General features: G+C 47.8%; 2 protein-coding genes across 2 annotated transcripts in view; both read left to right on the forward strand.

Annotated features, from left to right (window-relative positions):
- The window catches only part of TAF1A (TATA-box binding protein associated factor, RNA polymerase I subunit A), a 34,765-nt gene extending 33,471 nt beyond the window's left edge, over positions 1-1,294 (forward strand). Inside the window, exon 12 of the mRNA XM_045982023.1 lies at positions 1,015-1,294. The gene's annotated coding sequence lies outside the window, so the exon portion shown is untranslated. The remainder of the gene's footprint in view (positions 1-1,014) is intronic.
- Positions 1,295-1,505: 211 nt separating this feature from the next.
- HHIPL2 (HHIP like 2) lies at positions 1,506-27,178 on the forward strand. The gene is made up of 9 exons (XM_045982081.1): positions 1,506-2,906; positions 6,300-6,952; positions 7,722-7,865; positions 10,585-10,916; positions 11,935-12,061; positions 17,471-17,616; positions 21,870-21,951; positions 25,773-25,855; positions 26,561-27,178. Exons 1-9 carry the CDS (start codon positions 2,586-2,588, stop codon positions 26,941-26,943), a joined length of 2,271 nt encoding a protein of 756 aa, XP_045838037.1. The 5' UTR covers positions 1,506-2,585; the 3' UTR covers positions 26,944-27,178.
- The last annotated feature ends 10 nt before the right edge of the window (positions 27,179-27,188 follow it).

The following is a 27,188-nucleotide window of genomic DNA, read 5'->3' on the forward strand; positions in this document are numbered from 1 at the left end:
AGTTTACTTATTTATTGAGAGAGAGAGTATGTGTGTGCGCGCACGAGTAGGGGGAGAAGCAGAGGGAGAAAGACAAGCAAAGTCCCCTTCTGAGCATGGACCAGGTCTCGGGGCTTGATCCCATGACCCATGAGATCATAACCTGAGCTGAAGCCAAAAGTTGGGCACTCAACAAACTGAGCTAAACTTCTTTATTTATTATTATTATTTTTTAAAGATTTTTACTGGCCCCTTGGGGATCACAACCTGAGCCAAAGGCAGACACTGAAACCCCTGGGCCACCCAGGCGTCCCCACTATAATTCTTTAGACACAGTCATTAAGAATTATTTTCCGAGAAGCAGGCATTCCTTTTGAACTCAGTATATTTTGTGGCAAAGGCAAAACTGAGACATAAATGTCAATAAAAGATCTAAAAGTACTTTCAGGTCCCACATGGAATGAGAGGATGCGCTGATTCTACGCCTCATGGGGTCAGGCTGTACCTCCCATTTCCCAGAAGGTCGTGGTGCTTGAGTCCGCTGGCTGCAGTTGCCCATCCTGTTTGTCACTCCTCCCGCCCAAGGCTTCCAGAGCGATGACATTATCTAACCTTCCAGCAAACAGCCCTGTGGAAACAGCCAGTCCCCAGTGACTCATGGGTGCGGTATTATGTTTAAAAACCAGTATTCAGGGGCGCCTGGGTGGCTCAGTGGATTGAGCCGCTGCCTTCGGCTCAGGTCATGATCTCAGGGTCCTGGGATCGAGCCCCGCATCGGGCTCTCTGCTCCGCAGGGAGCCTGCTTCCTCCTCTCTCTCTGCCTGCCTCTCTGCCTACTTGTGATCTCTCTCTCTGTCAAATAAATAAATAAATAAAATAAAATCTTTAAAAAAAAAACAAAAAACCAGTATTCAACTAGGGATGTTACTGAACAGTTCAAATAGGAAAGCAGAGATGTGTTGTCAAATATTCTTAACGACTCCCTCCTCCTGACTTTTCCCTTAGTTATAAGAATGATGTTTGTTTGTATTTTAGGCGCCACCGGGCCTTCGTAAGCCACAGCAATGTGAGCACACACTTGACTAGACTGGGGCTCCTTGTGCCCTCCTGAGGACACCCTGGAAAGGCTCTTCAGGGTGGTGAGCAGGAACCCTCCATGAAGCCCATCTAGGCTGAGAAGAATTTTGATTTCATCTTCATTTCAAAGGGCAATTTTTGCCCATAAGGAAATTTCAGGGTGGAGTAGAGCCATGGAAGGTACCAGAAGGAAAGTGAACTCTGGTGATGCCTCTGCAGGCTTATGCCCAGGTTCAGGCCTCTGTCTGGGTTTGGGGTTGTTTGAATTTGGGACTCCATGTCCTTCATCCACTCATTCCAAATATATATATTATATAACATAATATATATAATATAATGTGTAATATATAATATAATGTGTAATATATAATACATTATATATATATATATATTTAAGATTTATTTTTTGAGAGAAGGGTGAAGGGCAGAGGGAGAGGGAGAGAGAGAATGTCACACAGACTCTATGCCCAGCGCTAAGCCTGGTGTGGGTCTCATTCTCACAACCCTGAGATCATGACCTGAACTGAAATCAGGAGTCAGCTGCTTAAGCAACTGAGCCACCCAGGTGCCCCTCGTTTAAGAAATATTGATCCAAGCCTTGTTATGTGCAAGGAACAGGTATAAAGTGAAACACATTTTTAAATGGTAATGTTGAAACGTATCCTAAGTGCAGAGGTGTGCCCCCAGAGCAAGCCTAGAGCGTAGAGTTGGCACAAATAAAGACCCAGATGTTCTGTGATTCCTGAGGACGCTGTCCAGTAGCCCCCATTGCTGACTCCTTGTTTCCCCCAGGCCACGCTCCCTCCTTTCTTCTTGCTCCTGCTGTGGATGTAGGATTTATGGCATGTCCTCTCTTCCTACCACTGCAAGGATGGCCCTCTCCAGATCACGGGGACCCTATGGCTCCCCGAGCCGCCTCCTACTGGCTCCCCCTGCCTCCCCCTGCCTCCCCCTACTGCCTCTCCCTGTTCTCAGATCCCTGCCGGAGTCCCGGAGGTGCCATTCAGCACTACGGGAAGGTCCGCATCTTCCCCTTGCACACTCCATCCCCTGGGAGTACAGAATCCGTTGCGTACTCTCCGGGAGACTCACAGCAGCTCAGGCTTGTGAAGAAACTGTAAACGAAGTGTGAATTTCCTGCCCTCCCGCCCCTACCCCGAGGAATTCTTAGCAGTTTTCATGAATCCCAGCAGACCTGCCATTGACACCACCGAACCTTTTCCTAAGCGGCCATGCACCCCAATCACTCGGCGGTAGGGGTCAGAACTCGCACCAGCTTCATGTTTAGGCGGGATTGGAGGGGACAGGGACACCTCTCACTGTTCTCATAGGAGGCACTTGGCTACCCGCACCTCAGAACGGGCACCGCTCACAAACCACCTCAGGGAACTCCTTGGGGGCGGGGATAGAAGGAAGGAAGAAAACACCCTGGGGGTAGAGAGTGCAGGGTGGGGGGAGGGAGGGAACTAGAGCGCAGCAGGGGATCGGACCTGAGCCAACCCTGCCACCAGAGTCTTCCAGAGCCCAAAATGCTGAGGACATCCACTCCTGGGGGTGCTCTGAGCAGCTGGGCCCTCAGACTCCCTACCTCTTCTGGCATTTTCCACCTCTGCCTCACATTCTGGTTGGGCCAGGTGGGCTTGCTGCAGGGACACCCCCAGTGCCTGGATTACGGGCCCCCCTTCCAGCCCCCGGTGCACCTCGAGTTTTGCTCAGACTACGAGTCTTTCGGCTGCTGTGACCAGCACAAGGACCGCCGCCTCGCTGCTCGGTACAGGGACATCATGGATTACTTTGACCTCGGGGGCCATGAGCTGTGTGGGGGCTACATTAAGGACATCCTCTGCCAGGTAGGCCTGAGCGAAACCCTGCACAGTAGTGAGGGAGCCAGCTTGGCAAAGTGCGGGTGCTGGGCTTGGTGGCGTGGGTCCTGGGGCGAGGGGCTTGGGGGAGCTCCTTGGCCACCGGCCCTTTAGAAAGCTCCCCTGGCAGCTGCCTCACCTGAGAGCTCTGGTCTCTGGATGGGCACACGGAAGCGAAGGGGTGCTGGGTTTGGTTTCCACCAGGAGACCAGAGGTCTCCCCCTGGGGTCTGCTGGTCCTTGGGCTTTCTCACCCCGAAGGCGGAGATGGGTGTCCCCCATGGAGCTCTCCGGGCAGCGTTGCCTTGAGTTCCCCTGCACTGCCCTGGGAGCGGGGCGCAGTGCCCAGCCGGGGTGGTTACCGAGGACTTGGAGGGAGTGGTGGCACCTGCTGGGGCCCATTTGTGCCAGGGGGTCTCCGGTGTGATGACAGTGTGATGACAGTGTGGTGGCAGAGTCGGGGGGCTCTCCCCAGCATTCTGGAGCTGGGCTGACAGGGCTTCAAGCCGCTGGGAGACGGTGACTCACAGAGGTTCTGCTCCTGCTGGCTCTCCAAGGGCCAAAATCCACATCCCTGGCAGGCATCGCCCATCACGGAACTCTGGGAAGAGGGGTTCAGGGTGCAGGGGAGAGTCGCCCTGGAGGAGGGCCGCTGAGAGAGGCTACCACGGGAAGGGGTGCGCTCACGAGGTGGTGGGGGCGAAGAGGCGGGGAGTCCAGGCAGACCTGAGGTCTGGGACCCCGCAGAGCCTGTCGGCGCAGCCGCTGGGCCCTCCCGCTGCCACCGCTCCGAGCGCACTGGCCGCCCCCTCTCCCCACGGGCAGGGCGCACCGCAGATTGCGACGCAGAAGCCAGCCTCCTGGGTGGCATCTCCCCGGGGCTGTACTCTCCTACCTCAGGCACCACCCCTCAGCTGGGAACCAGAGAATTAACTCCGGGATAACCGTGGGGGGCCAAAGCTGGGGCTCTTCTGAGCAACACCAAGATCGTTTGTTTCCACCCTCCCTAGGGCTCCCCTCCCCGCGGCTTTCCCTACTGGGAGAAGTTTCCGAAGGTCAAATTCAGCAGCTCTCCTCTTGGAGGGATCTGAGGAATCAGAATAACCTGCACGAGTCTATTTATTTAAATAGACTCTTTCTCTTTCTTTCCTCGAGCACGGGGTGTATTCCCAGCAGTGATTCTGTGGGAAGTTATTAGGGTCTGATTTTACTGTTAAGGAGTCCGGAGCTTTTTGTTTTTTGTTTTTTTTTTAAGATTTTATTTATTTATTTGACAGACAGGGATCACAAGTAGGCAGGGCAGAGGGGGTTGGGCGGGAAGCAGGCTCCCTGCCCGATCCCAAGACCCTGAGATCATGACCTGAGCCAGAGGCAGGGGCTTAACCCACTGAGCCACCCAGGGGCTCCAAGGAGTCCGGAGTTTTAAAGAACTTGTCAAAGGTCAGACTGTGCTGAGGCACAAATCTAGAGGCTCTGAGTCTTCTGCCCTTTGGATCATATCTCGCCAAGACGGAGTCCCAACAGCACCGACCCATTTACTCCATGGTTTTCGGACCCGGGCCAAGTGCACGTCCCATTAGAACAGCGTCAGTGCATCTTGCCCCCTTCCCTGTCCTCTGTGCAGAGAACAGTCTGGCACCACAGGGGAAACTCTTCTGAGCTTTACTTTCCTTAAATAGAGAAATGCTGTCCTGAGATAATTGAGTCGAAGCAATTGTGCGGATAAATTTCTGCCTAAGCATGTGCCATGCTGGTTATATTTCCACGGCCCCCTCTGTTCCCTGGTGGCTCGTCCCAATGTCTGTCCACCCTCTTCTTTCCACTCCTCCAGAGTGGTCAGGCCAGCGGGGTGAGACTCAGACCAGTTCATTTTGCTTCCTGTCAGCAGCTCTGACAGGCTTACTGAACTGAAACAGGCCATCCAAGGAGAGACACTGAATCTTCTAGAAGGATTCTTTCTTCCCTTTGTTCTAATAGCTAGGAGCTTGCTCTGCAACCTCCCATCAGGACTGAATTAAGAGTGAACTCAGGCACATCTGAGAAATGCAGCTCTTCCCTTGTTAGGTGGTAGGGGACACAGGTAGGCGGGGATGGTCCCCCTGGCGACTGCTGGGAGAGGAGTCAGTGATCGGAAAGGGGATTCTTGGGCCAGTGGGCTCTGTCTGAGGCCCCAAAGTGCACCCTTTAAAAATGGCCTTTATTACTTATTCCCAGTTGCCTGCCTTTCATTACTCTCGGGAGTTGGTTATCTGCCCACAATATTCTATTTTCCTCCTAAAAAAATGTCGTAGTGTCGGGAGCCCTGAGTAGCAGGTACTTGGCACACGGCTCCTGTGTGTGTCTGTGTAAAGAGCACTGTGGCCCCATAGCCATGCCTCAAATTTGTGTAACTCCCAGCGTGGTGCTTTGTATACAGGAAGCACTTCAATAGTTTTATAAGTGAGTGAAGAAATGGCTAGATGCCTAATCTCTGGGAGTGGTACATCGCATGTCCAGTTGGTGATTATGTTTTGAATCGTAAACTATTTCAAACATACAGAAAAGCACAGAAAATTAAATACTTAACACTGTGTATCTAATATCCAGATTTAACAAATGTGAAACTTTTGCCACGGTGCTTCAGATTTGGGTAAAGAAGTCTTGGGGGCACCGGGGTGTCTCAGATGGTTGGGCATCTGCCTTTGGCTAGGGTCATGGATCTCCATGTCCTGGGACCAAGCCCTGTGTCCGGGTTCCCAGCTCAGCAGGAGTCTGCTTCTCACTTTCCCCCTGCTTGTGCTATGTCTCTCTCTCTCAAATGAATAAATAAAATCTTAAAAAAAAAGAAATAAAGTCTTATAGATACAGCATTTATAATAAAGGGAATTGTAGGGAAATTAGTTCTCTCTCTTTTTTTAAAAAAAGATTGTATTTATTTATATGAGCGTTCCTGAACGTGAGCGGGGTGGGTGTGGGGTAGAGGGAAAGGGAAAAGCAGACTCCTTCCCAGCAGGGAGCTGATGTGGGGCTGGATCCCAGGACACCGGGATCATGACCTGAGCCCAAGGCAGACACTTAACCGGGTGCATCACCCAGGCGGCCTGAAATTAGTACTCTTTAAAAAAAAGTCATCGCTTACTAAAACTTTAAAGTGTCAAGAACGAAGTTAAAATGCTAAAGAAGGTATGGTGAACATGAAAGACTGCTCCCCGTTTTTGCCGTCCAGGAGCGCTAACTGGCCAGAAAATTGGGGTCCCCGAAAAGAGCTTTACCAGTCGTTGGTCATAGAAACTCCAGAATCCTGATTCCTTCCTAGACCATTTTCCTCCCACATGCTCAGAAATTGGAACCAGCCCCACCGTGGCCAGTCTGACTACCCATCAAGCTTCCTTTTCTTTCCTAGGAGTGCTCGCCCTATGCGGCTCATCTCTACGATGCTGAGAACCCTCGGACGCCCCTCCGCAACCTCCCTGCCCTCTGCTCTGACTACTGCTCCGCATTCCATTCCAGCTGTCACTCTGCCATCTCCCTACTGACCAATGACCGTCGCCTGCAGGGCTCACGTGAAAAGGACGGTGCCCATTTCTGCCACCTCCTCAACCTTCCTGACGAGGACTATTGCTTCCCTAATGTCCTGAGGAATGACCATCTCAACCGCAACCTGGGTGTGGTGGCCGAGGACCAGCAGGGCTGCCTGCAGCTCTGCCTGACCGAGGTGGCCAATGGGCTGAAGAACCCGGTCTCCATGGTCCACGCTGGGGACGGCACCCATCGCTTCTTTGTGGCCGAGCAGGTGGGCGTGGTATGGGTCTACCTGCCTGATGGGAGCCGCCTGGAACAACCCTTCTTGGACCTCAAGAAGATCGTGTTGACTACTCCCTGGGTAGGGGATGAGAGAGGCTTCTTGGGGTTGGCTTTTCATCCCAGATTCCGCCGCAACAGGAAGTTCTATATTTACTATTCATGTCTGGGCAAGAAGAAGGTAGAAAAGATCCGGATAAGTGAGATGAAGCTTTCTCAGGCTGATCCCAACAAAGCTGACCCCAGATCAGAAAGGTGAGACATGCTCATGAGAATGGGGGAGTCTGTGCTGTGCTCCAAAATAATGCCAGTGCGTCCTCTGAGATGATAAAGGGACACGTTTCCGGTTTTAGAGACACTAGCTTATGATACTGACCAGGGAGTCATCAGTAGGGGGATGGCAGACTTGCAGCCACAGGGTTTAAGAAATGATTATAGATAATATCAACGTATTAGATAGAATAGTGGCCTCTGATTATTGTGTGATCATTGAATTCCAGGCCCTTTGCCTTGAACATGGATATTATCCTTACAGAAAGCTGTGGCACAAAGCCATAGAGCCCTAGATGCGTGGTCTGATGAAGGACTTAATTCTGTCACTCCAAGCTCGTGGTCTTGCCACCCTACCAGTCTGTCTTTTTTCCTGTTCTTTCTGCCTTGTGTCTCTTGTCCCAAAGAGCGAGGTTGGGGGGTTGAAATGGACACCTAACTGACAGATTAACTCTTGTGGGGTTGCCCAAAGGAAGGGGTTAAGAGTTCTGGTAGAGCAAGAGAGTAAGGCCCAGAAAAGGGTGATTGTTACCCTGGCTGTGTCTACAGCTCATGAAATCATGACAGGAAAGAAAAATGATCCTTGAAGGAGTCATACTGGGGAACAAGGGACATCTTAGCGCTCCAAGCTTTGTGATTCTTGGACACTCTGAAGCAGGTCTTGGCTGGCTCGGACCAGTCATTTCTGGGTGTCCGAAGAGGATGCAGTTTTAGCTCATATCAAAACCTAATGCACGGTTTCTTTTCCTTCCAGAGTCATCTTGGAGATAGAAGAACCAGCCTCAAATCATAATGGCGGACAACTTCTTTTTGGTGTGGATGGCTACTTGTACATATTCACTGGGGATGGAGGACAGGCTGGGGATCCCTTCGGCAAATTTGGAAATGCTCAGAACAAGTAAGCTGGGTGGATCTGGGCCCCTGTCCCTTTAGGGTGAGCCCTTGGGATGTTTTTGCTGAGATGGAGTCTCCAGAGGGTCAAACCCAAATCACGTACAGCAAGACGTAGCCCCCTCTGTTGAGGCATGTGGGAGAAACATTTGGTTTTCTGTCCTGTGAATTTTAGGCACAGGGTATTCTGGAAAGTAATACTGTGGTTGCTCAGTGTAACTCTCAGAGTGCTATGGGGACATGAATTCAGAGTGTTCAGTATGTACTAGCGTGACATTATTTACCTCACCAAGATCTTATGCATTTCAGTTCAACTCAGTGATGTTATTGAGTGCCGTGCTCCGGGCTCTGTGTGAGGCCCTGGAGACGTGTGAGAAGGTGGTTAATACATGTATATGTTGAATGCTTACTGTGTGTCAGGTACTGTTTTGAATACTTTGTGTATATTGAAGAAAGTAATTCTGTTTATTTATTTATTTGAGAGCGACGAGACAGAGCAGGAGGGACAGAGGGAGAAACTCGGGCAGACTCTGTGCTGACCGTAGAGTCTGATGTGGGGCTTGATCTCACTATCTGAGCCGAAACCAAGAGTTGGATGGTTAACTGACTGGGCCCCCCAGGTGCCCCAAGACCGTAATTCTAACATCCCATGAGGGCAGGGATTTTTATCCGTTTGTTACTTGATGTGTCTCCACCACCTCAAATAGTGCCTGGTATGGGAGTCACTTCAGAGATTCGATGGAAGGGAGGACTCCTATGAAGTGTAGGTATTACGATAGTCATTTCACTGATGGGAAGATAGAGGCACAGAGGAGTAAAGTAGCTTGCCTAAGGTCACAGAGCAAGTAAGTGACCTAGAAAAAGCCCTTGATCCTGATGCCCTTTGTAACAGCAAGCACTTGAATGCCATTATCCCCGGTAGTAAAATATTGAAGTTAAAGTAGTCAAGAGCTAATGGGGGGTGCCTGGGTGGCTCAGTCGGTTAAGTGGCTGACTCTTGATTTCAGCTCAGGTGGGGAGTCCGCTTGTCTCTCTCCCTCTGTCCCTTCCCCTCTCAAATAAATGAAGAAATCTTTAAAAAAAAAATCAAGAGCTAACATTTGTCAAATGCCTACTGTTGGGAATTGAGTCACCTGCTACAGTCAAGGTAACTCATTTAGCACTTACAACCACAACTACACTGCAAGGTCATCTTTCTCTAGCCTGTTTTACAAATGAGGAAACTGAGGCCCAGAGGCCGCAGTCAGTGGCAGAGCCCCCTGAAAGCTCTGTCCTTTCTGTGACCACAGTGCTCTGTGAGGAAGAATAAACCAACTCCTTTTAAAAATTCATAGTCTTAGTGCCCACTTTGGCAGCACGTATACTAAAATCAGAATGCTCCAGAAAAGATAAGCATGGCCTCGCTACAAGGATGATAGGCACATTCACGAGTGTTTCATATGAAAAAAAAAAAAAATTCATAGCGTTAAACGCAACCTGAGAGAAACGATCTCATCGAAAACATTTTGTTTTTATTTTAAGATTTTATTTATTTACTTGACAGACAGAGATCACAAGTAGACAGAGAGACAAGCAGAGAGAGGGGGAAGCAGGCTCCCCGCTGAGCAGAGAGCCAGATGCGGGGCTCGATCCCAGGACCCTGGGATCGTGACCTGAGCCGAAAGCAGAGGCTTTAACCCACTGAGCCACCCAGGCACCCCTCATCAAAACATTTTAAAAATTGGAGCTGCAACTTGTTTGCTCAGGATCGTATGGGCCAGGATCCCATCAGACTTTTGACTTCTAGTTTTCCCTGAGCCAAAACTTGGGAAGTCTTAACATTTTTTTTTTGTTGTTCTTGTTTTTAAAGCTTTTATTTATTTATTTGAGAGAGAGAGACAGTGAGAGAGGGAACACAGGCAGGTATTGTGAGAAAGGGAGAAGCAGGCCTCCCGCCGAGCAGGGAGCCCGATGTGGGATCCATCCCAGGATCCTGGGGTCATGACCTGAGCCCAGGCAGACGCTTCACGACTGAGCCACCCAGGCGACCCAAGTCTTAACATTTTGCATAAGTCTATCTATGTGTCTCGTACAGACATGACTTTATGTATAGATCTTGTATACACGTGTATATATCTTTAAAAAATCCTGCGTTCCCATGTGATTCTTAGTAGTTCTTTGGCATTGACTACCAGTAGGTCCTCCTGGGCAGTCTCTGGTCTCGTGCTATTTTATTTTATCTTATATTTTATTATTTTATTTGGTTTTAAATTTTGAACACTTAACACAAATTCTACCCTCTTAAAAAATTTAAGCATAAAAAAAATTGTAAGTGTAAATACAGTATTGTTAATTATAGGGACAGATAGACGTACAGCAGATCTCCAGAACTTACTCATCCGGTTAACAAATGTCCAACAGGTGTCTGAAAAGATGCTCAGTGTCAGTCCTCATCAGGGAAGTGTGAATCAAAACTACAAGGAGATGTCACCTCCCATCCATTAGGATGGCTCTTTATCTCCCTCCATCCCCCCCCCCAAAAAAAACCCAAACACAAAAAGACAGCACGTGTTGCTGAAGATGCAGAGAACTTCGTATGCTGTTGGTGGGAATGCAAAATAGTGCAGCTGCTCTGGAAAACAGTACGGGGAGGCTTCGAAAACAGAACAAATAAAACTCGCGAACGATCCCGCAGTCCATTTCTGCCTGTTTATCCTGTGCCTGTTTCCCGGCCTTCTTTCTTTCAGAAGCTCCCTGCTGGGGAAGGTGTTACGGATCAACGTGAACAGGGCAGGCTCAGACGGCAGACCGTACCGAGTGCCCCCGGACAATCCGTTCGTGGCCGAGCCAGGGGCCCACCCCGCGGTGTATGCCTATGGGGTCAGAAACATGTGGCGCTGTGCCGTGGACCGAGGGGACCCCATCACGCGCCGGGGCCGAGGCCGGATGTTCTGTGGGGACGTGGGACAAAATAGGTTTGAAGAAGTTGACATCATCGTGAAAGGCGGGAACTACGGCTGGAGGGCCAAGGAAGGGTTTGAGTGTTACGACAGGAAGCTTTGTCACAATGCCTCTTTGGGTAAGTCAGAAGTTCTCTGGGTGATTTCTGGGGCAAACTGAGGGGGTTGGAGGTGGAGGTGGGGAGTGTGACCTGGGAGTTCTGTCCTGCGGGTCACTCTGGGGTCTTTGTGGGATCGAGTTTCCAGGTTGGCCTTCCATTCACAGGCACCGGAAATACGTTGGGTTAGTGCTTGTTGACCTGATGCATTCGGGTCTCGGCTGGATTCGGGGACTGGGATTGACCAAGGAATCTCTATTTTACATCAGTTACCCACAGGGTTTTTAGGCTAATTTGAGAACCACCAACAGAGGAAAGTTGGTGGCTCTGTGTTTTTCACTTATTCCCATGTGGCCCAGCCCACTGAGATGGCATTCCATATGCACACCGGTGGTACAGTCCATCAAGATGTGCTTTTCAGGCGTTTTTTAAAATCAGTGGTGCTGAATCGTTTTGACCCTCATAAGTTGCAAAGGAGTCTTAGAGACCCTCACAAGGTTTTCAGCTCCTTAAGCCTGAGTACCTGCCATGTCAACCCAGGGAATACACTTAGGTGTGTGGGTTCTCAGGTCACTGCCTCACAGGTGGGGGAGTCTTTGGCTTCCTCTCGGCTTGCAGAGGCCAGTCAAACGGGAAGCTCACAAATATAGTGGTTGGTGTGTTGAGAAAAATAAGCATGATTCTCTTGGCTGCCTGCCCTTCCAAAGACCAAGAGAGAAAGCGTTCTCCACTCAATCAGGCAACTACATTTGATGTCCCCATCTTCCTCATTGAAGCTCTAAATTTTTTTTTTTTTCTTTTTAAGAGAGAGAGAAAGTATGTGCATGCCTGAGCAGGGTTGTGGGGGAGAGCAACAGGAGAGGGAGAAGGAATCCCGGATAGGCTCAATGTTCAGTGGAGTCCGACAGGGGGCTTGATCTCAGGACCCCAAGATCATAACCTGAGCCGAAATCAAGAGTCGCATGCTTAACCAACTGAGCCACCCAGGCACCTGAAGGTCTCAAGCTTTAGCTGTGACACTCTCTTTGTTCTGGGACAGGTGACATTCTGCCAATCTATGCTTATGGTCATGCAGTGGGCAAGTCAGTCACTGGAGGATACATCTACCGTGGGTGTGAATCCCCAAATCTCAATGGCCTCTACATCTTTGGGGACTTCATGAGTGGGTAAGAAAGGATTGGTATCTTCTTTCACTTCAGCATTTTTATTGAGATACAAACTACATGTGGTGAGACAAAGTCTCTAAGAGCACAGTTGGATAAAGTTTTACAATATGTACACTTGTAACTATGTTAAGATGTAGAACATTTCCACCACTTTGGCAGGTTCTTTCTTGCCTGTTGCCTGTCAGTACCACCTCTCTCTCTCTCTCTCTCTCTCTCACACACACACGTCGGCCAGAGGTAACCACTCCCATCACGTTAATTTTGCTTCTGGAACTTAATTTAAATGGACTCGTGTATATGCATTCTTTTGTTGTACGTGTATGGTTTCTTTCATTCAGTAACATCAGTGAAATCTCTGTTGTCACATGTATCAGCTTCTCTCTATTGCTTTGTAATATTCAAGTGCATGAATAGAACACCAGTTATTCATGTATTCTTCTGTTTTGGCTATTTCCAGTTTTTTACTACACATTTATTATATATATTTCAGTGTGTGTGTGTGTGTGTATTGAGTTTGTATCCAGCAACCTTGTCAAACCTTTTTTTTTTTTTTTTTTTAAGATTTTATTTATTTATTTGAGAGAGAGAGACAGTGAGAGAGGGAACACAAGCAGGGGGACAGGAAGAGGGAGAAGCAGGCTCCCTGCTGAGCAGGGAGCCTGATGCAGGGCTCGATCCCAGGACCTCAAGGATCATGACCTAAGCCAAAGGCAGATGCTCAACGACTGAGCCACCTAGGTGCCCCCCCAAGGTGCCCCCTTGTCAAACTCTTATTAGCTTGATTGGCCTGTGTGTGTGTGTGTGTGTAGATTCTATTGGATTTTCTATGAAGAAGATCATTCTGTCTATGAATATAGATACTTTTACTTTTTCTTTTCCTGAATTTCAAGGCTTTTATTGTTACTCTCTTGACTTAATGCTTCATCTTAAACCTCAGTACAATGTTGGTTAGAAGGTTTCCATTTTCACCAGTGAGTGTGCTGTTAGGTGTAGGTACTTGTAAATGCCGTCTATCAGGTGAAGAAGTTTTCCTTCCATTCCAGTTCACTGAGAATTTGTATTAAGTACGGATGTTACGTTTTGTCAAATGCATCTTTGCATCTTGTGAGAGAATCATGTGGTTTTCTCATTTTTAGTTTTTAATATAGTGAATTACATTGATTGCTTTTTTTTTTTTAAATCATTGAAGCAGTCTTACATTTCTGGAATAAATACCATTTGGTCATGATGTATTTTCCTTTTAATATATTGTTGGATTGGATTTGCTAACATGTTGTTGGAAAATTTTGCATCTGTGTTCATGAAAGGGATTTCTTTCTTGGAATATGTTTGCCAGATTTTGGCGTCAGGATAATGCAGGGTTTATTAGAATGAGCTGGAGAGTGTCTCTTCCTCTTCACTTGTCCAGAAGAGTTTATTAAAATAGGTATTATTTCTTCTTTAAATGTTTCTTCTAGGTGAAATCATTAAGGCCTAAAGTTTTCTTATAGAAAATGTATAGTTGTGTCTTGTCTGGTGATTTCTTTGGTCTTTTTTTGTTAAAGATTTTATTTATTCAGGGCACCTGGGTGGCTCAGTGGGTTAAGCCTCTGCTTTTGGCTCAGGTCATCATCCCAGGGTCCTGGGATCCAGACTCACATCAGGTTCTCTGCTGATCAGGGAGCCTGCTTCCTCCTTTCTCTCTGCCTGCCTCTTGGCCTACTTGTGATCTCTCTCTGTCAAATAAATAAATAAAATCTAAAAAAAAAACTTTTAAAAAATTTTTATTTTTTTTATTATATGAATAAAATAAATTTATTCATTTATTTGAGAGAGATTGAGAGAGAGAGTTAGAGCAGGGGAAGGGAGAGGGACAAGCAGCTTCCATGCTGTGTTTAGGCCGACATGGGGGCCTGATCTCAGGACCATGAGATTACGACCTGAGACAAAAATCAAGAGTTGAGGTTTAACCAACTGAGCCACCCAGGGGGCCCCCCATTATTTATTCTGTCTTCTAATTGGTGCATTTAGACCATTAACATTCCACGTGGTTATGGACATAGTTGGATTCATATCTACCATGTTTATTACTGCTTTCTATTTGTTGCCTTTATTCTTTTTTTTTCTTTATTCTTTATTCTATTTTTGTCTTCCACTCTTTTTCTGACTTTTGTGGATTTAACTGAGCACTCTATATAATTCAATTTTCTTTCCTTTTTTAGCATGTCAGTTACACTTTCTTTTCTTTTTCAGTGGTTGCCTGGAGTTTGCAATATACATTTACAGCTAATCCAAGTCCATATTCGAATACCATTATGCCACTTCAGGAGGGAAACTATGGTCATTGAGTTGAGACTGTCATTTTTTCTTTACTTTTTTTGTTTTTGTTTTATTTTTTATTTTATTTATTTAAAGATTTTATTTATTTATTTGACAGAGGGAGATCACAGGTAGGCAGAGAAGCAAGCGGAAAGAGAGGAGGAAGCAGGCTCCCTGCTGAGCAGAGAGCCTGATGTAGGGCTCTATCCCAGGGCCCTGGGATCATGACCCAAGCCAAAGGCAGAAGCTTTACCCATTAAGCCTCCCAGGCACCCTTTTTTTTTTTTTTTTTTAAGAGATTTATTTATTTTAGAGAGACAGAGAGCCAGCAATGAGGAGTGGGGGGAAGGGGCAGAGGAAGAGAATCTTTTAAGCAGACTCCCTGCTGAGTGAGAAGCCCTACACAGGGCTTTGATCCCACAACTTATAAGATCATGACCTGAGCTGAAAGCAAGAATTGGATGTCCAAGCAGCTGAGCCACCCAGGTGCCTCGAGACTGTCATTTTTTCCTAATACATAAGTTTAGTACTCTGAATTTCTTCTCAAGTCCTGCTTTAACAGGATCCCATAAAGTTTGATATATTGTGTTTTCATTTTCATTCAGTTAAAAATATTTTCTAATTTTGCTTGGACGTACCTTCTCACAAGTTGGTTTGAAGTGTGTTAGTTTCCAAATATCTGAAGTTTTCCTGAGGTCTTTGTGCTATTAATCTATAATTTAGTTTAATTGTGGTCACAAAGAGACTGTGTTTGATTTGGGAGATCACCCTGGATTATCTGGGTGGGTCCTAAATATACTCACAAATATGATTGGAAGAAGAAGGTAGAGGGAAATTTGAAGACAGAAGAGATAGAAGTCAGGGTAACAACAGAAGCGGTGTGGTGAGCCCATGAGTCAAGACATGAGGACAACCATTGGAAGTTGGAAGAGGCAAGGAAATTGATTCTCTTCTAGAGCCTCTGAAGGGAGCACAGCCCTGCCAACATCTTGATTTTGACCCAGTGGAAACCATTTCAGGATTTTGGCCTCCAAAACTGTAAGAGAATAAGTGTGGGTTGTTTTAAGCCACCAGGTTGTGGTGATATGTTACAGTGGTGGTAAGAAACAAATATAGTTTCCATTTTTTAATACTCCTCATTACTTTGTGCATATTTCCTTCTGGCGATGTCATTTTTTTTGATGCTTGAATAACTTTCTTTACAATTTTTTGAAAAATGAATTCATTAGTGATGAATTCTTTCTGCTTTTGCTGTCTTTTTTTCCCCCTTCCTTTTTGAAAAATATTTTCTCTAAGTATAGAAGTCTATGTTGACATATTCTTTCTTTAATTCTTTAAAAATGTTGTCCATTATCTTCTTTTTTTTTTTTTTTTTTTTTTAATATTTTATTTATTCGACAGAGAGAAATCCAACTAGGCAGAGAGGTAGGCAGAGAGAGAGGAGGAAGCAGGCTCCCTGCGGAGCAGAGAGCCCGATGTGGGGCTCGATCCCAGGACCCTGGGATCATGACCTGAGCCGAAGGCAGAGGCTTTAACCCACTGAGCCACCCAGGCGCCCCTGTCCATTATCTTCTGCTTGGCCTTAATTCCAATGGGAAATCTGCTGTCATCCTTATATTTGTTCCTCCATATTTATCATGTCAGGGTTTCTCTGGCCACTTTTGAGATTTTATCATTGGTTTTGTGGAATTTCATTATGATATATGTTGGTGTAGTTTTTGTCATTTTTTTTGTGCTTGGATTTGGTTGTACTAATTGGATTTGTGAGTTTTAATCTTACATCAAGTCTGGAAAAATCTTGGCTATAATTTTTTTCAAATAGTTTTTGTTTCCCCATCCTCTTTTTTCCTTCTCGTTTAGATAATACTGAAGAAGGACTTTGCTAGAAACTCTTCCCAGTGCCCTGTGAATTATCCTTACACTATGCCTGACCCTGAGTAAGTGCCAAGTACTTTCCTTTCTCATTCTTTCCCCTGATTTAGGTGGTTCCCTCACATGTATGTGCTGTTAAGTGCAGTGATGGATACTCAAGGGAGACACTTTGCAGATCTCTGGGGCCTATTCTCTGCACCCCACTCTTCTCTCCAAAGTCTGTCCTGCAGACTCTTCCTCCATAGGTCTTCCTGGACTCCTTTTCAGCTTAAGGAGTCGGCTGGCTCTTCCTGTGTTTTCCTTCCTTGTGCTGGAAACTTTCTCAAGGTAGTAAGCTGGGAAAGTTTCAGGGTTTACCTTGTTTGTTTCCCATGTCTTAGGGAATGTAGTCCTTCATTGGCTGATTTCCAGTGTCTTTTAAAAATTGTCACTCTATATTGTCTAGGTTTTGACTGTTTAAGGTGTGAGGGTCAAATTACCCCATCTTCGTCAGAAAGGATAATAGTATTTTCATACTGCAATACTTGGTTCTAGAGATGGGGAACAGCCAGTAATTGGTCAGTTCCTTTATCATCACTTGTCAGGTCTTTGGGATTTAATGGTTCTTTGTTTTTCCCACAGTTCCCACCATCTCCTTTCATATCACTTGGTTGATAGTGAGTGATTCTTAGTCAAAGTCCATGCACTAGAATCACTGGGATTGAGCATCTCTGAATCTATAAAATGTTACATATGAAAAAAAGAGTTTCCTATGACACCCTAGTTGACCCATCTTCCCTTTCTTTTTATTCTAAAAACCTGCTTTTAGGTCAGACAGATGACTACATAGACAATAACAAAAGCAGCTGCCAGTTTTGGGGTCCTTACTGTGTCCCAGGCACCCCGGGGAGCTATTCATGTATATTATCGTACTTAACCTTTGCAACTTTGGTCCGCGGTAAATTCATTTTACAGGTGAGGGAACTGAGGCGTAGCTGTTGAAGACGTAGCCAAAGGTCACAAACTAATAGAAATTGGATTAGTTTTTTGTAGCGGTGCAACCTTCTCGGGGCCCCAGACTCCTCTTACGATAGAAGATGAGCTGCTCCAGCTAGGGACAGCGGGTGACCCAGGTATCTCTGAAGCAGTTTTTTGATTCCTGCGAGAGGCTAGGTGTTGATCTCCTAGGGAAGGAGGAAGAATATCTTGCAGGGTGAAAATGTATGGATTCCTATAATAAAGGTTTTATTTTTCATCTAGTCGACTTATGGCTTTGCAGGAAGATAGGAAAACCAAGAAATGGAAGAAACGGGACATTTGCCTCGGCAACACTGCGTCCTGTGCCTTCCCAGGGCTGATCAGCACCTACAGCAAATTTATCATCTCTTTTGCTGAAGATGAAGCAGGTAACAAATGTCCAGGGTTATGCTGTTTCTGCTTTTTGGAACTTAAATCATCACAGGCATTGTGAACTGACATTTGTTATAATAATTATTCTTACTATTGTTATTTAAATAACAACTACACTTCTATTTTTACTACTATTTAATTTTTTTTTTTTTTAAGAGAGAGGGAAGATGTACAGTGGGGAGGGGCAGAGGGAGAGGAGAGAGAGAGAGAGAATTTTAAGCAGACTCCACACTCAGCACAGAGTCCTAATTCGGGACCGATATCACAACCCTGAGATCATGACCTGAGCCAAAATCAAGAGCTGGATGCCTAACTGACTGAGTCACCCAGGGGCCCCGTAGTCAACTTTCATGTCCTGGATACTGTTCTAAGCACTTTACATTTTTTATGTTATTTAATAATTATGTTATTTAATAATTACAGCGTCCCCATAATGTAATGATTATACTTATTTCGCCATTGGGGCAACAGACGGAATATGCCAACCTACCCCTTCTTGACCGAGGCCCACACCTCACTGTGTGGGGCAAATCAGGGTCTATACTTTGGTCTTTCAGTCTTTTGACCATGAAGGAGATTCATGTCCTCCTCTCCCTGACTGGATTCTGATCTGGGATCACAGGAACGTGGATGGGGCCAGTAGTGGGGCAGACGTGGTGGACGCTGAGTGTTTACCCTCCTGATGCTGCCTGGGAGGGAGCGCCTTTGGTGATCAGCCCCTCACTGGGCCTGTCCTCACCCTGCCGGCGTCTGTGAGGCCAGTGCTGGGAGTGAGCCAGGGAGAACTTCTTCCATGAGAGATCGCTGTTAAAGGGTAGACAGCTCGGTGGGAGGCTCTTTGCTAGACAGATGAGGTGTTTATTAAGGGCATCAGCAAAGCAAAGCGTGTGTGTGTGTGTGTATGAGAGACAGACAGACACTCCGCTCTGCTAAATTGCCTCAAATCTGTAATCAGAAAATGGATTTTTAATTTCAGCTTTACTTAAGTTATGTTACATTTTGAAAGATAATTTTTTTTTTTTTTGGTGTGTGTGTGTGTGTGTGTGTGTGTGTGTGTGTGAGGACAGGGCCTGTGATCTCTTTGGTATTTGTCACTGCATCTAGCCATGCTTGGGGTCTCGGAAGAGAACGACAGGGTCTCTCAGGGCCCCTTCCAGACCTGGGCTTCTCTGTGAGGGTGAATCAGAGCCTTGAAGGTTTCCTCAGTATGGGGTTTCTTTCTGTTCTGAGTCATGGGGTGACTGTGCCAGACCTTCACTTGAGCAAGACGTATGGAAATCCAGTCAGCTCTTGGACCTTTTCCTAGCTTATCGTTTGAGATGAATGTTTTAGAGGAACGGAGGATATTCGAGAGAATTCAAGCGTTCTCAATAGAGAAAGTCCAAGTGAGTTCCAAATTGGAAGTCCAAACATGTAAAAAGGGAGAGAAACCACAGGCTGCCAGGACGGTGCTCCGTGGAAGGAGGATGACGGGAAAGCCCGAGGCCTGGTGGGGCATCTGTCCTGCCAGAGCCCCTCCAGGCTGGGGCCCCCAGGAGGCTGGAGCCCCAGAGGTGCGTCTGTCTGGGGATCCTGGGCTGCTGTCTTCTGCCGCTTGCTCCTCCTCAGAAGGCCTCCGAAACCTTGGCTTGGGTGGTTTGGTTTGCTGTTCCCGTCGACTTCTCACAGGAGAAAACAGGCAGCTTTTAAATACCAGTCAGTACGTCTGGCCAACAAAACTGAGTGTCCTTGGCTGAATTTTATCAAGTGGACTTGCCAGGGTGTTGTTCCCAAGCCAGACTGCCCCAAATGGCCCTAAAGCGAGGAAGGCTGTTTTCAAGACTAGTTCTTTTCTTTTTTCTTTTAAAGATTTTATATATTTATTTGAGGGGGAGAGGGGAGAGAGAGAGAGAGAGAGAGAGCATAAGCAGGAAAGGGGCAGAGGGAGAGGGAGAAGCAGACTCCCCGCTGAGCAGGGAGCCTGAGGTAGGACTTGATTCTGGGACCCCAGGATCATGACCCAAGTCAAAGGCAGATGCTTAACCAACTGAGCCACCCAGGCACCGAGGCAAGTTATTTTCTTCCCACGTTCCTTGGTCTGGTGTGTTTGCATAAAGTAATTCACATTTTCTGCTCCTGTCCTAGCCTTTCCCACTTAAGGACATATTTTTAGATCTGAGTATTTCATCATTTTGTTATCACTCACCACGCTGTAGACATGTCCTTTTTGGTTGAACCTCCAGTTCTTCAGTGTACTTCCAGGTTTTTCTAGCTGACAGCTGGCATAAAGAAGTGACTGCGGAGGGTGGGGCAGGAGGTGGGGCCGCCCCTTGCTGGGTGGGTCCCGAAGGGTTGGATTTCTGAATGTCAGTCACATTTCCAAGATGGCTGGTCCAAGTACTAATGCTTGCACTAAGTTTACGTCGGGTGCCTTCTGTTTCGCATGGCATATTACAGATTTTTGGGGTAGTTGTTTTTGGTCCTCAAATATATTTTTTAAATTGTCAGTTGGACATGACAGATGAAATTCACTTCTAGCATTGTTTTCCCCTAAAAATACAATGGGAAGTCTATGGTGTGTTTAGGCCATAAAATTCACATAAACTGGTGTTATGGAGGGACTACGCCACAGTGTGGGGTTTTCAATTAGAGCAGGAATTCTTTGCATGGTCTAGAGGGGCTCCTGCGTGATGTCACCCCATGGACATGCAGACACTTGGTAGACCCCTCTTTTTATCAAATGGACAGTGCCTGGGTTTTCCAATCAGACGAGGTAAATCGGCTCTAGGGTGGGGTGCATCCTAATGCCTCAGAACCCTTACAGCGCAAGGTGACGAGGTAAATCGGCTCTAGGGTGGGGTGCATCCTAATGCCTCAGAACCCTTACAGCGCAAGGTGACGATATAGTTGGTGAGGACCCAAAATCCAGAGTTTATTAGGAGACTGTGCCTGGGGGATCCATGAAGACTGGAGGCCTCACATTCTGCACAGGACAAACATGGGTCACTGTCTTCCACTAATTCAAGGAAGAAGGTTGTGGGAATCACTCCGAGCTGTCTGAAGTTCTAGGCTTTTCCAATTAGCAGTTTCGTAGACATTTACTTCCATGAGGTTGAGGGAAAGCATACAACAAGTGAGCTCCATTCAGTGCAGTGGCGTAAGTATTAGGGCGTGAAGAAGTTAGATGGTGAGAGTAATGCCGATCATAATTTTTAAAAAATTTAAAAAAGATTTATCTATTTATTTGGGGGGGGGTTGAGAAGCAGAGGGAGAGGGAGGGAGAGAATCCTCAAGTAGACTCCCTGCTGGTGCGGAGGCCCGTGTGAGGCTCCATCTCAGGACCCTGAGATCATGACCCGAGCGGAGACCAAGAGTGGGATGCTTACCCACCTGAGCCACCCAGGCGCCCCATCCCTTTCAAACTTAATCCCTGATAATCACGTGAGGTATTATTAGCCCCATTTGACAGATGAATTAATGATGTGAGGGTTACACAAATTGAGAGGTTGCCTGAGACAACCCAGCTAGCAGCTGGTGTTGTCAGGATTCAAAGTCAGAAGGCTCCAGCTTGGAAGTTGGGCTCGTCAACCCATCCTTTCCTGTCCCTTACAGGAAACCGTGAGAAGAGGTGGAATGAGGTAGTGACTGTGAGCAGAGAGTGTTCAAACGGGGGCTCGACCATGGGTAGAGGTGATTTCTGGGAGGTGTGGAGAAGGCCAGGAGGACTGTCTGAAGAATGGGGGGGTCAGGGGAAACAAGGGACCCAAGGACCGAGGAAGGAATGTGCAGATGGAAGGAGAAGTGAGCCGGAGGCGGGCAGAGGGGGTTGGTGCCAGTGGACTCAAGAGGGGGCCACAGAAAGTGGCAGATAAATGGTCCTTAACCTGTCAGTGGCTATTTCAGGGTTTCTCAGAGAATCCTTAGTAGTAGTCAAGAGGTGGGAGAGGAAATGGGGATTTGTTAAGGTGAAGTTTCTTAGAGCAGAGATGATAAAGCGGAAGCCGGTTTGGTTCACTGAACGTGAACAGAAATGCACGTCTGTTGGGTGCACTCTGAGCTCGTCTTTGGGGGTCAGAGAAGGGCTTTCTCCTTAAGGAGCTCACAGTCCAGTGAGGGCCGAGCTGTCAGTCGGGGTTCTGGGGTTCCCTTCCTGAGGCTCCCTTCCTGCGGCTCACTGCATTTCAGGGCTCTAATCCCATGTCGAGGGTTTTCTGTGCATCCAGCTCTGTGTCTCTGCCATCCTGCTGATGGCCTGTCCCTGTTTCCTCAGGGGAGCTCTACTTCCTGGCCACCGCCTACCCCAGCGCCTATGCGCCCCATGGATCGATTTACAAATTTGTGGACCCATCGAGGTGAGCTTTGGTCTCATTTTCTTCTTAGGTGCATCCGTATCAGCCCTTATCTTCATGGCAGACCATGAAAATAGCTCTGACTCCCCAGGAATTACCAGAAATTATCAATGAAGCAAATCTTTGCTTTAGATAAAAAGCAGATTGGGCAAATAAATGTAGAGGGCAATGTGTCTAGGAATTATGAAAAATTTGGGAAATGGTCTCTTGTGGTGGGAAATGAGGATCTTGAGCCATTCTTGGATGACTAGTCTAGACCTGTGGATCCTGTTTATTTTTGTTTTTTAATATGCTTCTGGAAACTTCTGTCTGGGATCATCTGACAATGGGTGTATAGTTCTGACCACCTGAGTAAGTGCTGTTACCCTCTCCCCCAGATTTGGTTGAGATCTCAAGGTCCTGGGCAAATATCTTATTTATGCATTTATTTTTAATATTATTGTGATTATTTTCTTCTATAGGTGCTAACTTTGAAGGACTCCTACTGGCCAAATCTGGGACAATTTATTTATTTTTTAATTAAGTTTTAATTTTTAACTTTTTTGAACATATTAAATTTAAATTCAATTAATTAACTTATAGTCTATTATTAGTTTCAGAGGTAGAGTTCAGTGATTCATCAGTTTTTCGTAATACCCAGTGCTCATCACACCACGTGCCCTCCTGAATGCCCGTCACTCAGTTACCCCATCCCTCCGGTAACCCTCAGTTTGTTTCCTAGGGCTAAGAGTCTCTTAAGGTTTGTCTTCCTGTCTGATTTCGTCTTGTTTTATTTTTTCCTCCCTTCCCCTGTGCTCCTGTTTTGTTTCTTAGATTCCACATATGAGTGAGATCATATGATAATTGTCTTTCTGTGATTTCTCTTAGCATAATATCCTCGAGTCCATCCACGTCATTGCAGATGGCAAGAGTTCATTTTTTTGATGGCTGAGTAGTAGTCCATCATATATAAACACCACATCTTCTTTATCCATTCAACTTTGATGGACATCCGGGCTCTTTCCATAGTTTGGCTATTGTGGACATTGCTGCTGTAAACATTCAGGTGCACGTGCCCCTCCGGTCACTACATTTGTATCTTTGGGGTAAATACCCAGTAGTGCGATTGCTGGGTCACAGGGTAGCTCTGTTTTCGACTTCTTGAGGAACCACCATGCTGTTTTCCAGAGCGGCTGCACCAGCCTGCGTCCCTAGCAACAGTGGAGGAGGGTCTAGGCAAATACCTTAAACTGGTTTCTTAGTGTCTCGTCCTGACCCTTGCTGGAATTCTGCGGCAGTGTTTACTCAGCTGGCGGGTTCCATACCGTTGACCTCTGCTCTTCGCCAGCCTCTCTCAGAGGCTGACCAACTGCCCGGACAGCGGCCACAGGACAGCTTCCGATCTGTGAGGGTGTCGAGCGTGTGGTCCTCACTCTCCTGCGAGGGAGATGCAGCGGATCCTGGGGCAGTGCGTGGATTTATCTCTGGATTCTGCCCCAGATCAAGCAAGTCTCCCCCCAAAATCAGCTTGAAGACAGTTCCTTGTGCGGCTACACTGGTCCTTTCGTGGGTGTGGGGGGGTGTTCAGACAACATTCAGCCATTGGGTGCTGCTGTGCATGGGTCAGGGCTCAGGGGCCTGGCCCGCTGCCGCTCCCTGGGGCAGCAGGCTCTCTGTTTCCGTGTTCTCGGGGTTCCTGGAAGAAGCTCCTTCCCGGGGCTGGGCCTGAGGCGCTCTCCGAATGGCACCTGCGGGATTGCGAAGGGCAACTTAGGGACTGGACTGGCTTCACTCCCGGGTTTGCACGTCTCCCGTGCTTGGGGGACTGCCAACCCAGCACCCAGTTCAGGTGCCTCAGGCAGCAGACAATGGCCGGATGGGGAGCTCTGCTCTTTCCCCTCAGAGATTTCCTGTGCGAATCACTTTATCTGCCCTTTGACAGTTTCCTGGTTTGGCTGGGGGATCACGGAGCTCCCTTCTCTCCTAAGAGCAGCCATAAAACAACTACAGCCTGTCCACATGGAAGACATGCCTATGGGCTCACCTTTCTCTCAGGCTGACGCTCATCGAGTTGTCGCCGTGTGCCAGGCACTGTGCTGGGTGCCGAGCAGGTGGTCTCTCCTTTAGTGCTCGCAGAACCCCCCGGGGGACGGGCTCGCGCTCACTCCACGGGGAGGCTGGCTGAGCTTGGCCAAGGGAACTTAGTCACCTGAGGGACAGCTAGCAAGAGGGGGCCCAGGACAGGGACACCGAGGAGCAGGGTCATTTCAGCATCTCTCCTTCACTTCGGTGGTCATCATGTGGAGCCGGACGGACCTGCAAAGCTTCTCCAGGGTCTGGATCTGGATCCAGACACTGTTCTGCTTACGTACCCGGCCTGGCTGGCTCTGAATGCACCTACGCCAGCTTTTGAGGAGCAAATGATTCATTTTGTGTGATTTTTTCCCCCCGCTTCCTTCCATCCTTTCTTCTTGCCCTCACTTGAGAGTTACAGACCTTGGAACCTGGGCTTAAAACTTGACTTTGCTACCAACTAGCTGTGTGACCTTGTATCTGTTTCTTAATCTTGGTGTGACTCAGTGTCCCCCTGTAAGACGGGGTTATCACAAGGTTTCGGTGAGTTATATGTACGAAGCATTCATGCGGCGCCTAAGCACTAGGGGAGTGTCTATTAAATAAAGAAAATTACTTTTTTTTCCCACCTGGGATGAGGGTGAGCTGGAGCAAGGGAGGCAGAGGAGGAGGCCGTGGGGACTGGCCGGAAGGTTCCATGTCTGCTCTGAATAGCGAGTGCTCCTTGTCTCCAGGGCTGTTTTATTTCAGAAGATGCACCCAGGAGACAGCAGTGACGGAGTTCTTATTCTAATAGGCTGGCAGTCCCCGGGGACTGTGCCGTGAGTTCTTGCTGGGATTCTCTTTAAAGGGAATCACCCATCACCGTCATCATCGTCATCACCATCATCATCATCTGTGGGGGCACTCGTTACGTGTTGGGCCCTGTGCCGAGTGTCATTTTTTAAATCTTTATAAAAAATAGTTTTACAGGGCGCCTGGGTGGCTCAGTGGGTTAAGCCGCTGCCTTCGGCTCAGGTCATGATCTCAGGGTCCTGGAATCGAGTCCCGCATCAGGCTCTCTGCTCAGCAGGGAGCCTGCTTCCCTCTCTCTCTCTCTGCCTGCCTCTCTGTCTACTTGTGATCTCTCTCTGTCAAATAAATAAATAAAATCTTTTACAAAAATAGTTTTACAAATGACTTATCAGTCACTTATGATATGCCAAGTACACAGCTCTTATTTTTATTTTTTTAAGATTTATTCATCTATTTGAGAGGGGGAGAGCGTGCATGCATGCATGTGTTTTGGGGGAGGGGCCTAGGGAGAGGGAGCAAGAGAATCCTGGAGCAGACTCCTGGATGAGCAGGGAGCCCGATGCGGGGCTCAATCCCAGGACCCTGAGATTGTGACCTGAGCTGAAATCAAGAGTTGGTCCCTTGACTGAGCCAGCCATGCACCCCCCCCCCCACAGTTCTTATTTATTCCTGCAAGGATGGGTACTGTTACTTTTTCTATTTTATCTATGTGGAAATTGATGCTTAGCAAGGTTTACTTGCCTGTGGTCCCCAGAGTTTGAACCCAATTTAGTCACCATGCCTGTGCCCTTGACCCCTCACTACACTCTGTCCCAAGAGCCTGCCGTGTCCCTGTTCTTTCTCCTCCGGTTTCCTGCTCCATTTCTCCCATCCCCTGGATAAAGGAGAGCTGAATCCAAATCTTGCAAATGTATGACCTGGACTTCCTGGTCCCATCCTCAGAATCTTGTATCCTTACTTTCTCTGTCTGTTTTCAGGCGAGCACCGCCCGGCAAGTGCAAGTACAAGCCAGTGCCGGTGAAAACCAAGAGCAAGCGTGTCCCATTCAGGCCGCTCGCCCGTGAGTCTGTCTCTGTCCCAGGCTCAGGCCCTGGCCTCAAGGCGCTGGCACGGTGCCCTCTGCAAACACCCTCTAGTCCTCCCAGGGTGGGAGGTCTGTTTCCCGCCGAGGGCTTATGCTGTGGATGGGGACTGTGACTGTGGCTCAGTCTCTACATCTCATTGCAGAGTGTGCACGTGTGCTTCAGCCGTGGTCCTCTGTCCATCCATCCGTTCGTCGTCGGGCACTGTTCATTCAGCCCTGAGTTTGCAGCGGTCGCTGTGCTAATCCCTGGGGCTACAGCAGTGAACCTGACCTGGAGGAGCCCAGAGTTAAATGTAGTGCAGGCAAATGGAGAAATAAATCTAGCACCGAGGTTCTGGTAGAGAAGGATGCCCAGGAGACGGAAGGGGCCCTAGAGTGGGCAGAGGCAGGGTGGGGATTCAGGAAGGCCTGATAGAGGAGGGAGACTAACTATTCCAGAGCCATGGATCACTGGAGTGAACTTATTAAAAGCAATATATTTAGGTCAAGGCCAGTCATGGGGCTTGAGCTTCTAACCCCGAGATCAAGAGTCACATACTCTACGACTGAGCCAGCCACGTTCTCCTGAAAAGAATTTATGTTAAAGAACCCTCCTGTAGTCCTGGGTATCCTGGGTGGTGTTTCCCTTAGGGTTACTTTCCAGGATTTCTGTTTCTCACTAAATAAATGTTTGTTTCCCAGAGACAGTCTTGGACTTGCTAAAGGAGCAGTCGGAGAAAGCTGCTAGAAAATTTTCCAATGCAACTTTAGCCTCCAGCCGGGAGCGGGCCTCGTCTCAGAAAGGCCCCTCCAAGAAGCCAGCTTCTCCCACAAGCAGCAGGAAGGCGTCTCAAAGGCCTGGTACCAAGAAGAGAGCCAGAGGGTGGTCCCCCGGCCCCCAGGGCAAGAGGAAGCCAAGCCCGAAACCCCCCAGGGGCCGGGGTGGGCCCTCAGCACAGCTGAGGAGAGCTGGCAGAAGTCTCCCTCTGCCCCTTCTGTCAAGGTGGCTGACCAGGGCACATGCCAGGGGAGAACCACCTCGCCGCGTGGAAGCTGCTCATGGGGCTGCAGAACGTGGGCATTAGCTGAATGGGAGGCGGAGCTGGAGGTGGGGCAGGTAGAGGGAACTTGACTTAGGGCCGGAGCGGTTGTCCTCTCTGCAGGAATCTTGCTGTCTGAATGGGTAGGAGCTCCTTCTCTGCTTCTGCGGAGGCAGCGGATCCCACATGGCCTGCCCGGGCTAAGCTCGGGCAGTCGTTAGCCTTGGACTCCCACTGCGCATCTCTCCTGGTTCATAAATGCCTACAACGTAACGTAATAAATCAATATT

The sequence above is a fragment of the Meles meles genome, chromosome 17 (assembly GCF_922984935.1).
Source record: "Meles meles chromosome 17, mMelMel3.1 paternal haplotype, whole genome shotgun sequence".
Classification (NCBI taxonomy): domain Eukaryota; kingdom Metazoa; phylum Chordata; class Mammalia; order Carnivora; family Mustelidae; genus Meles; species Meles meles.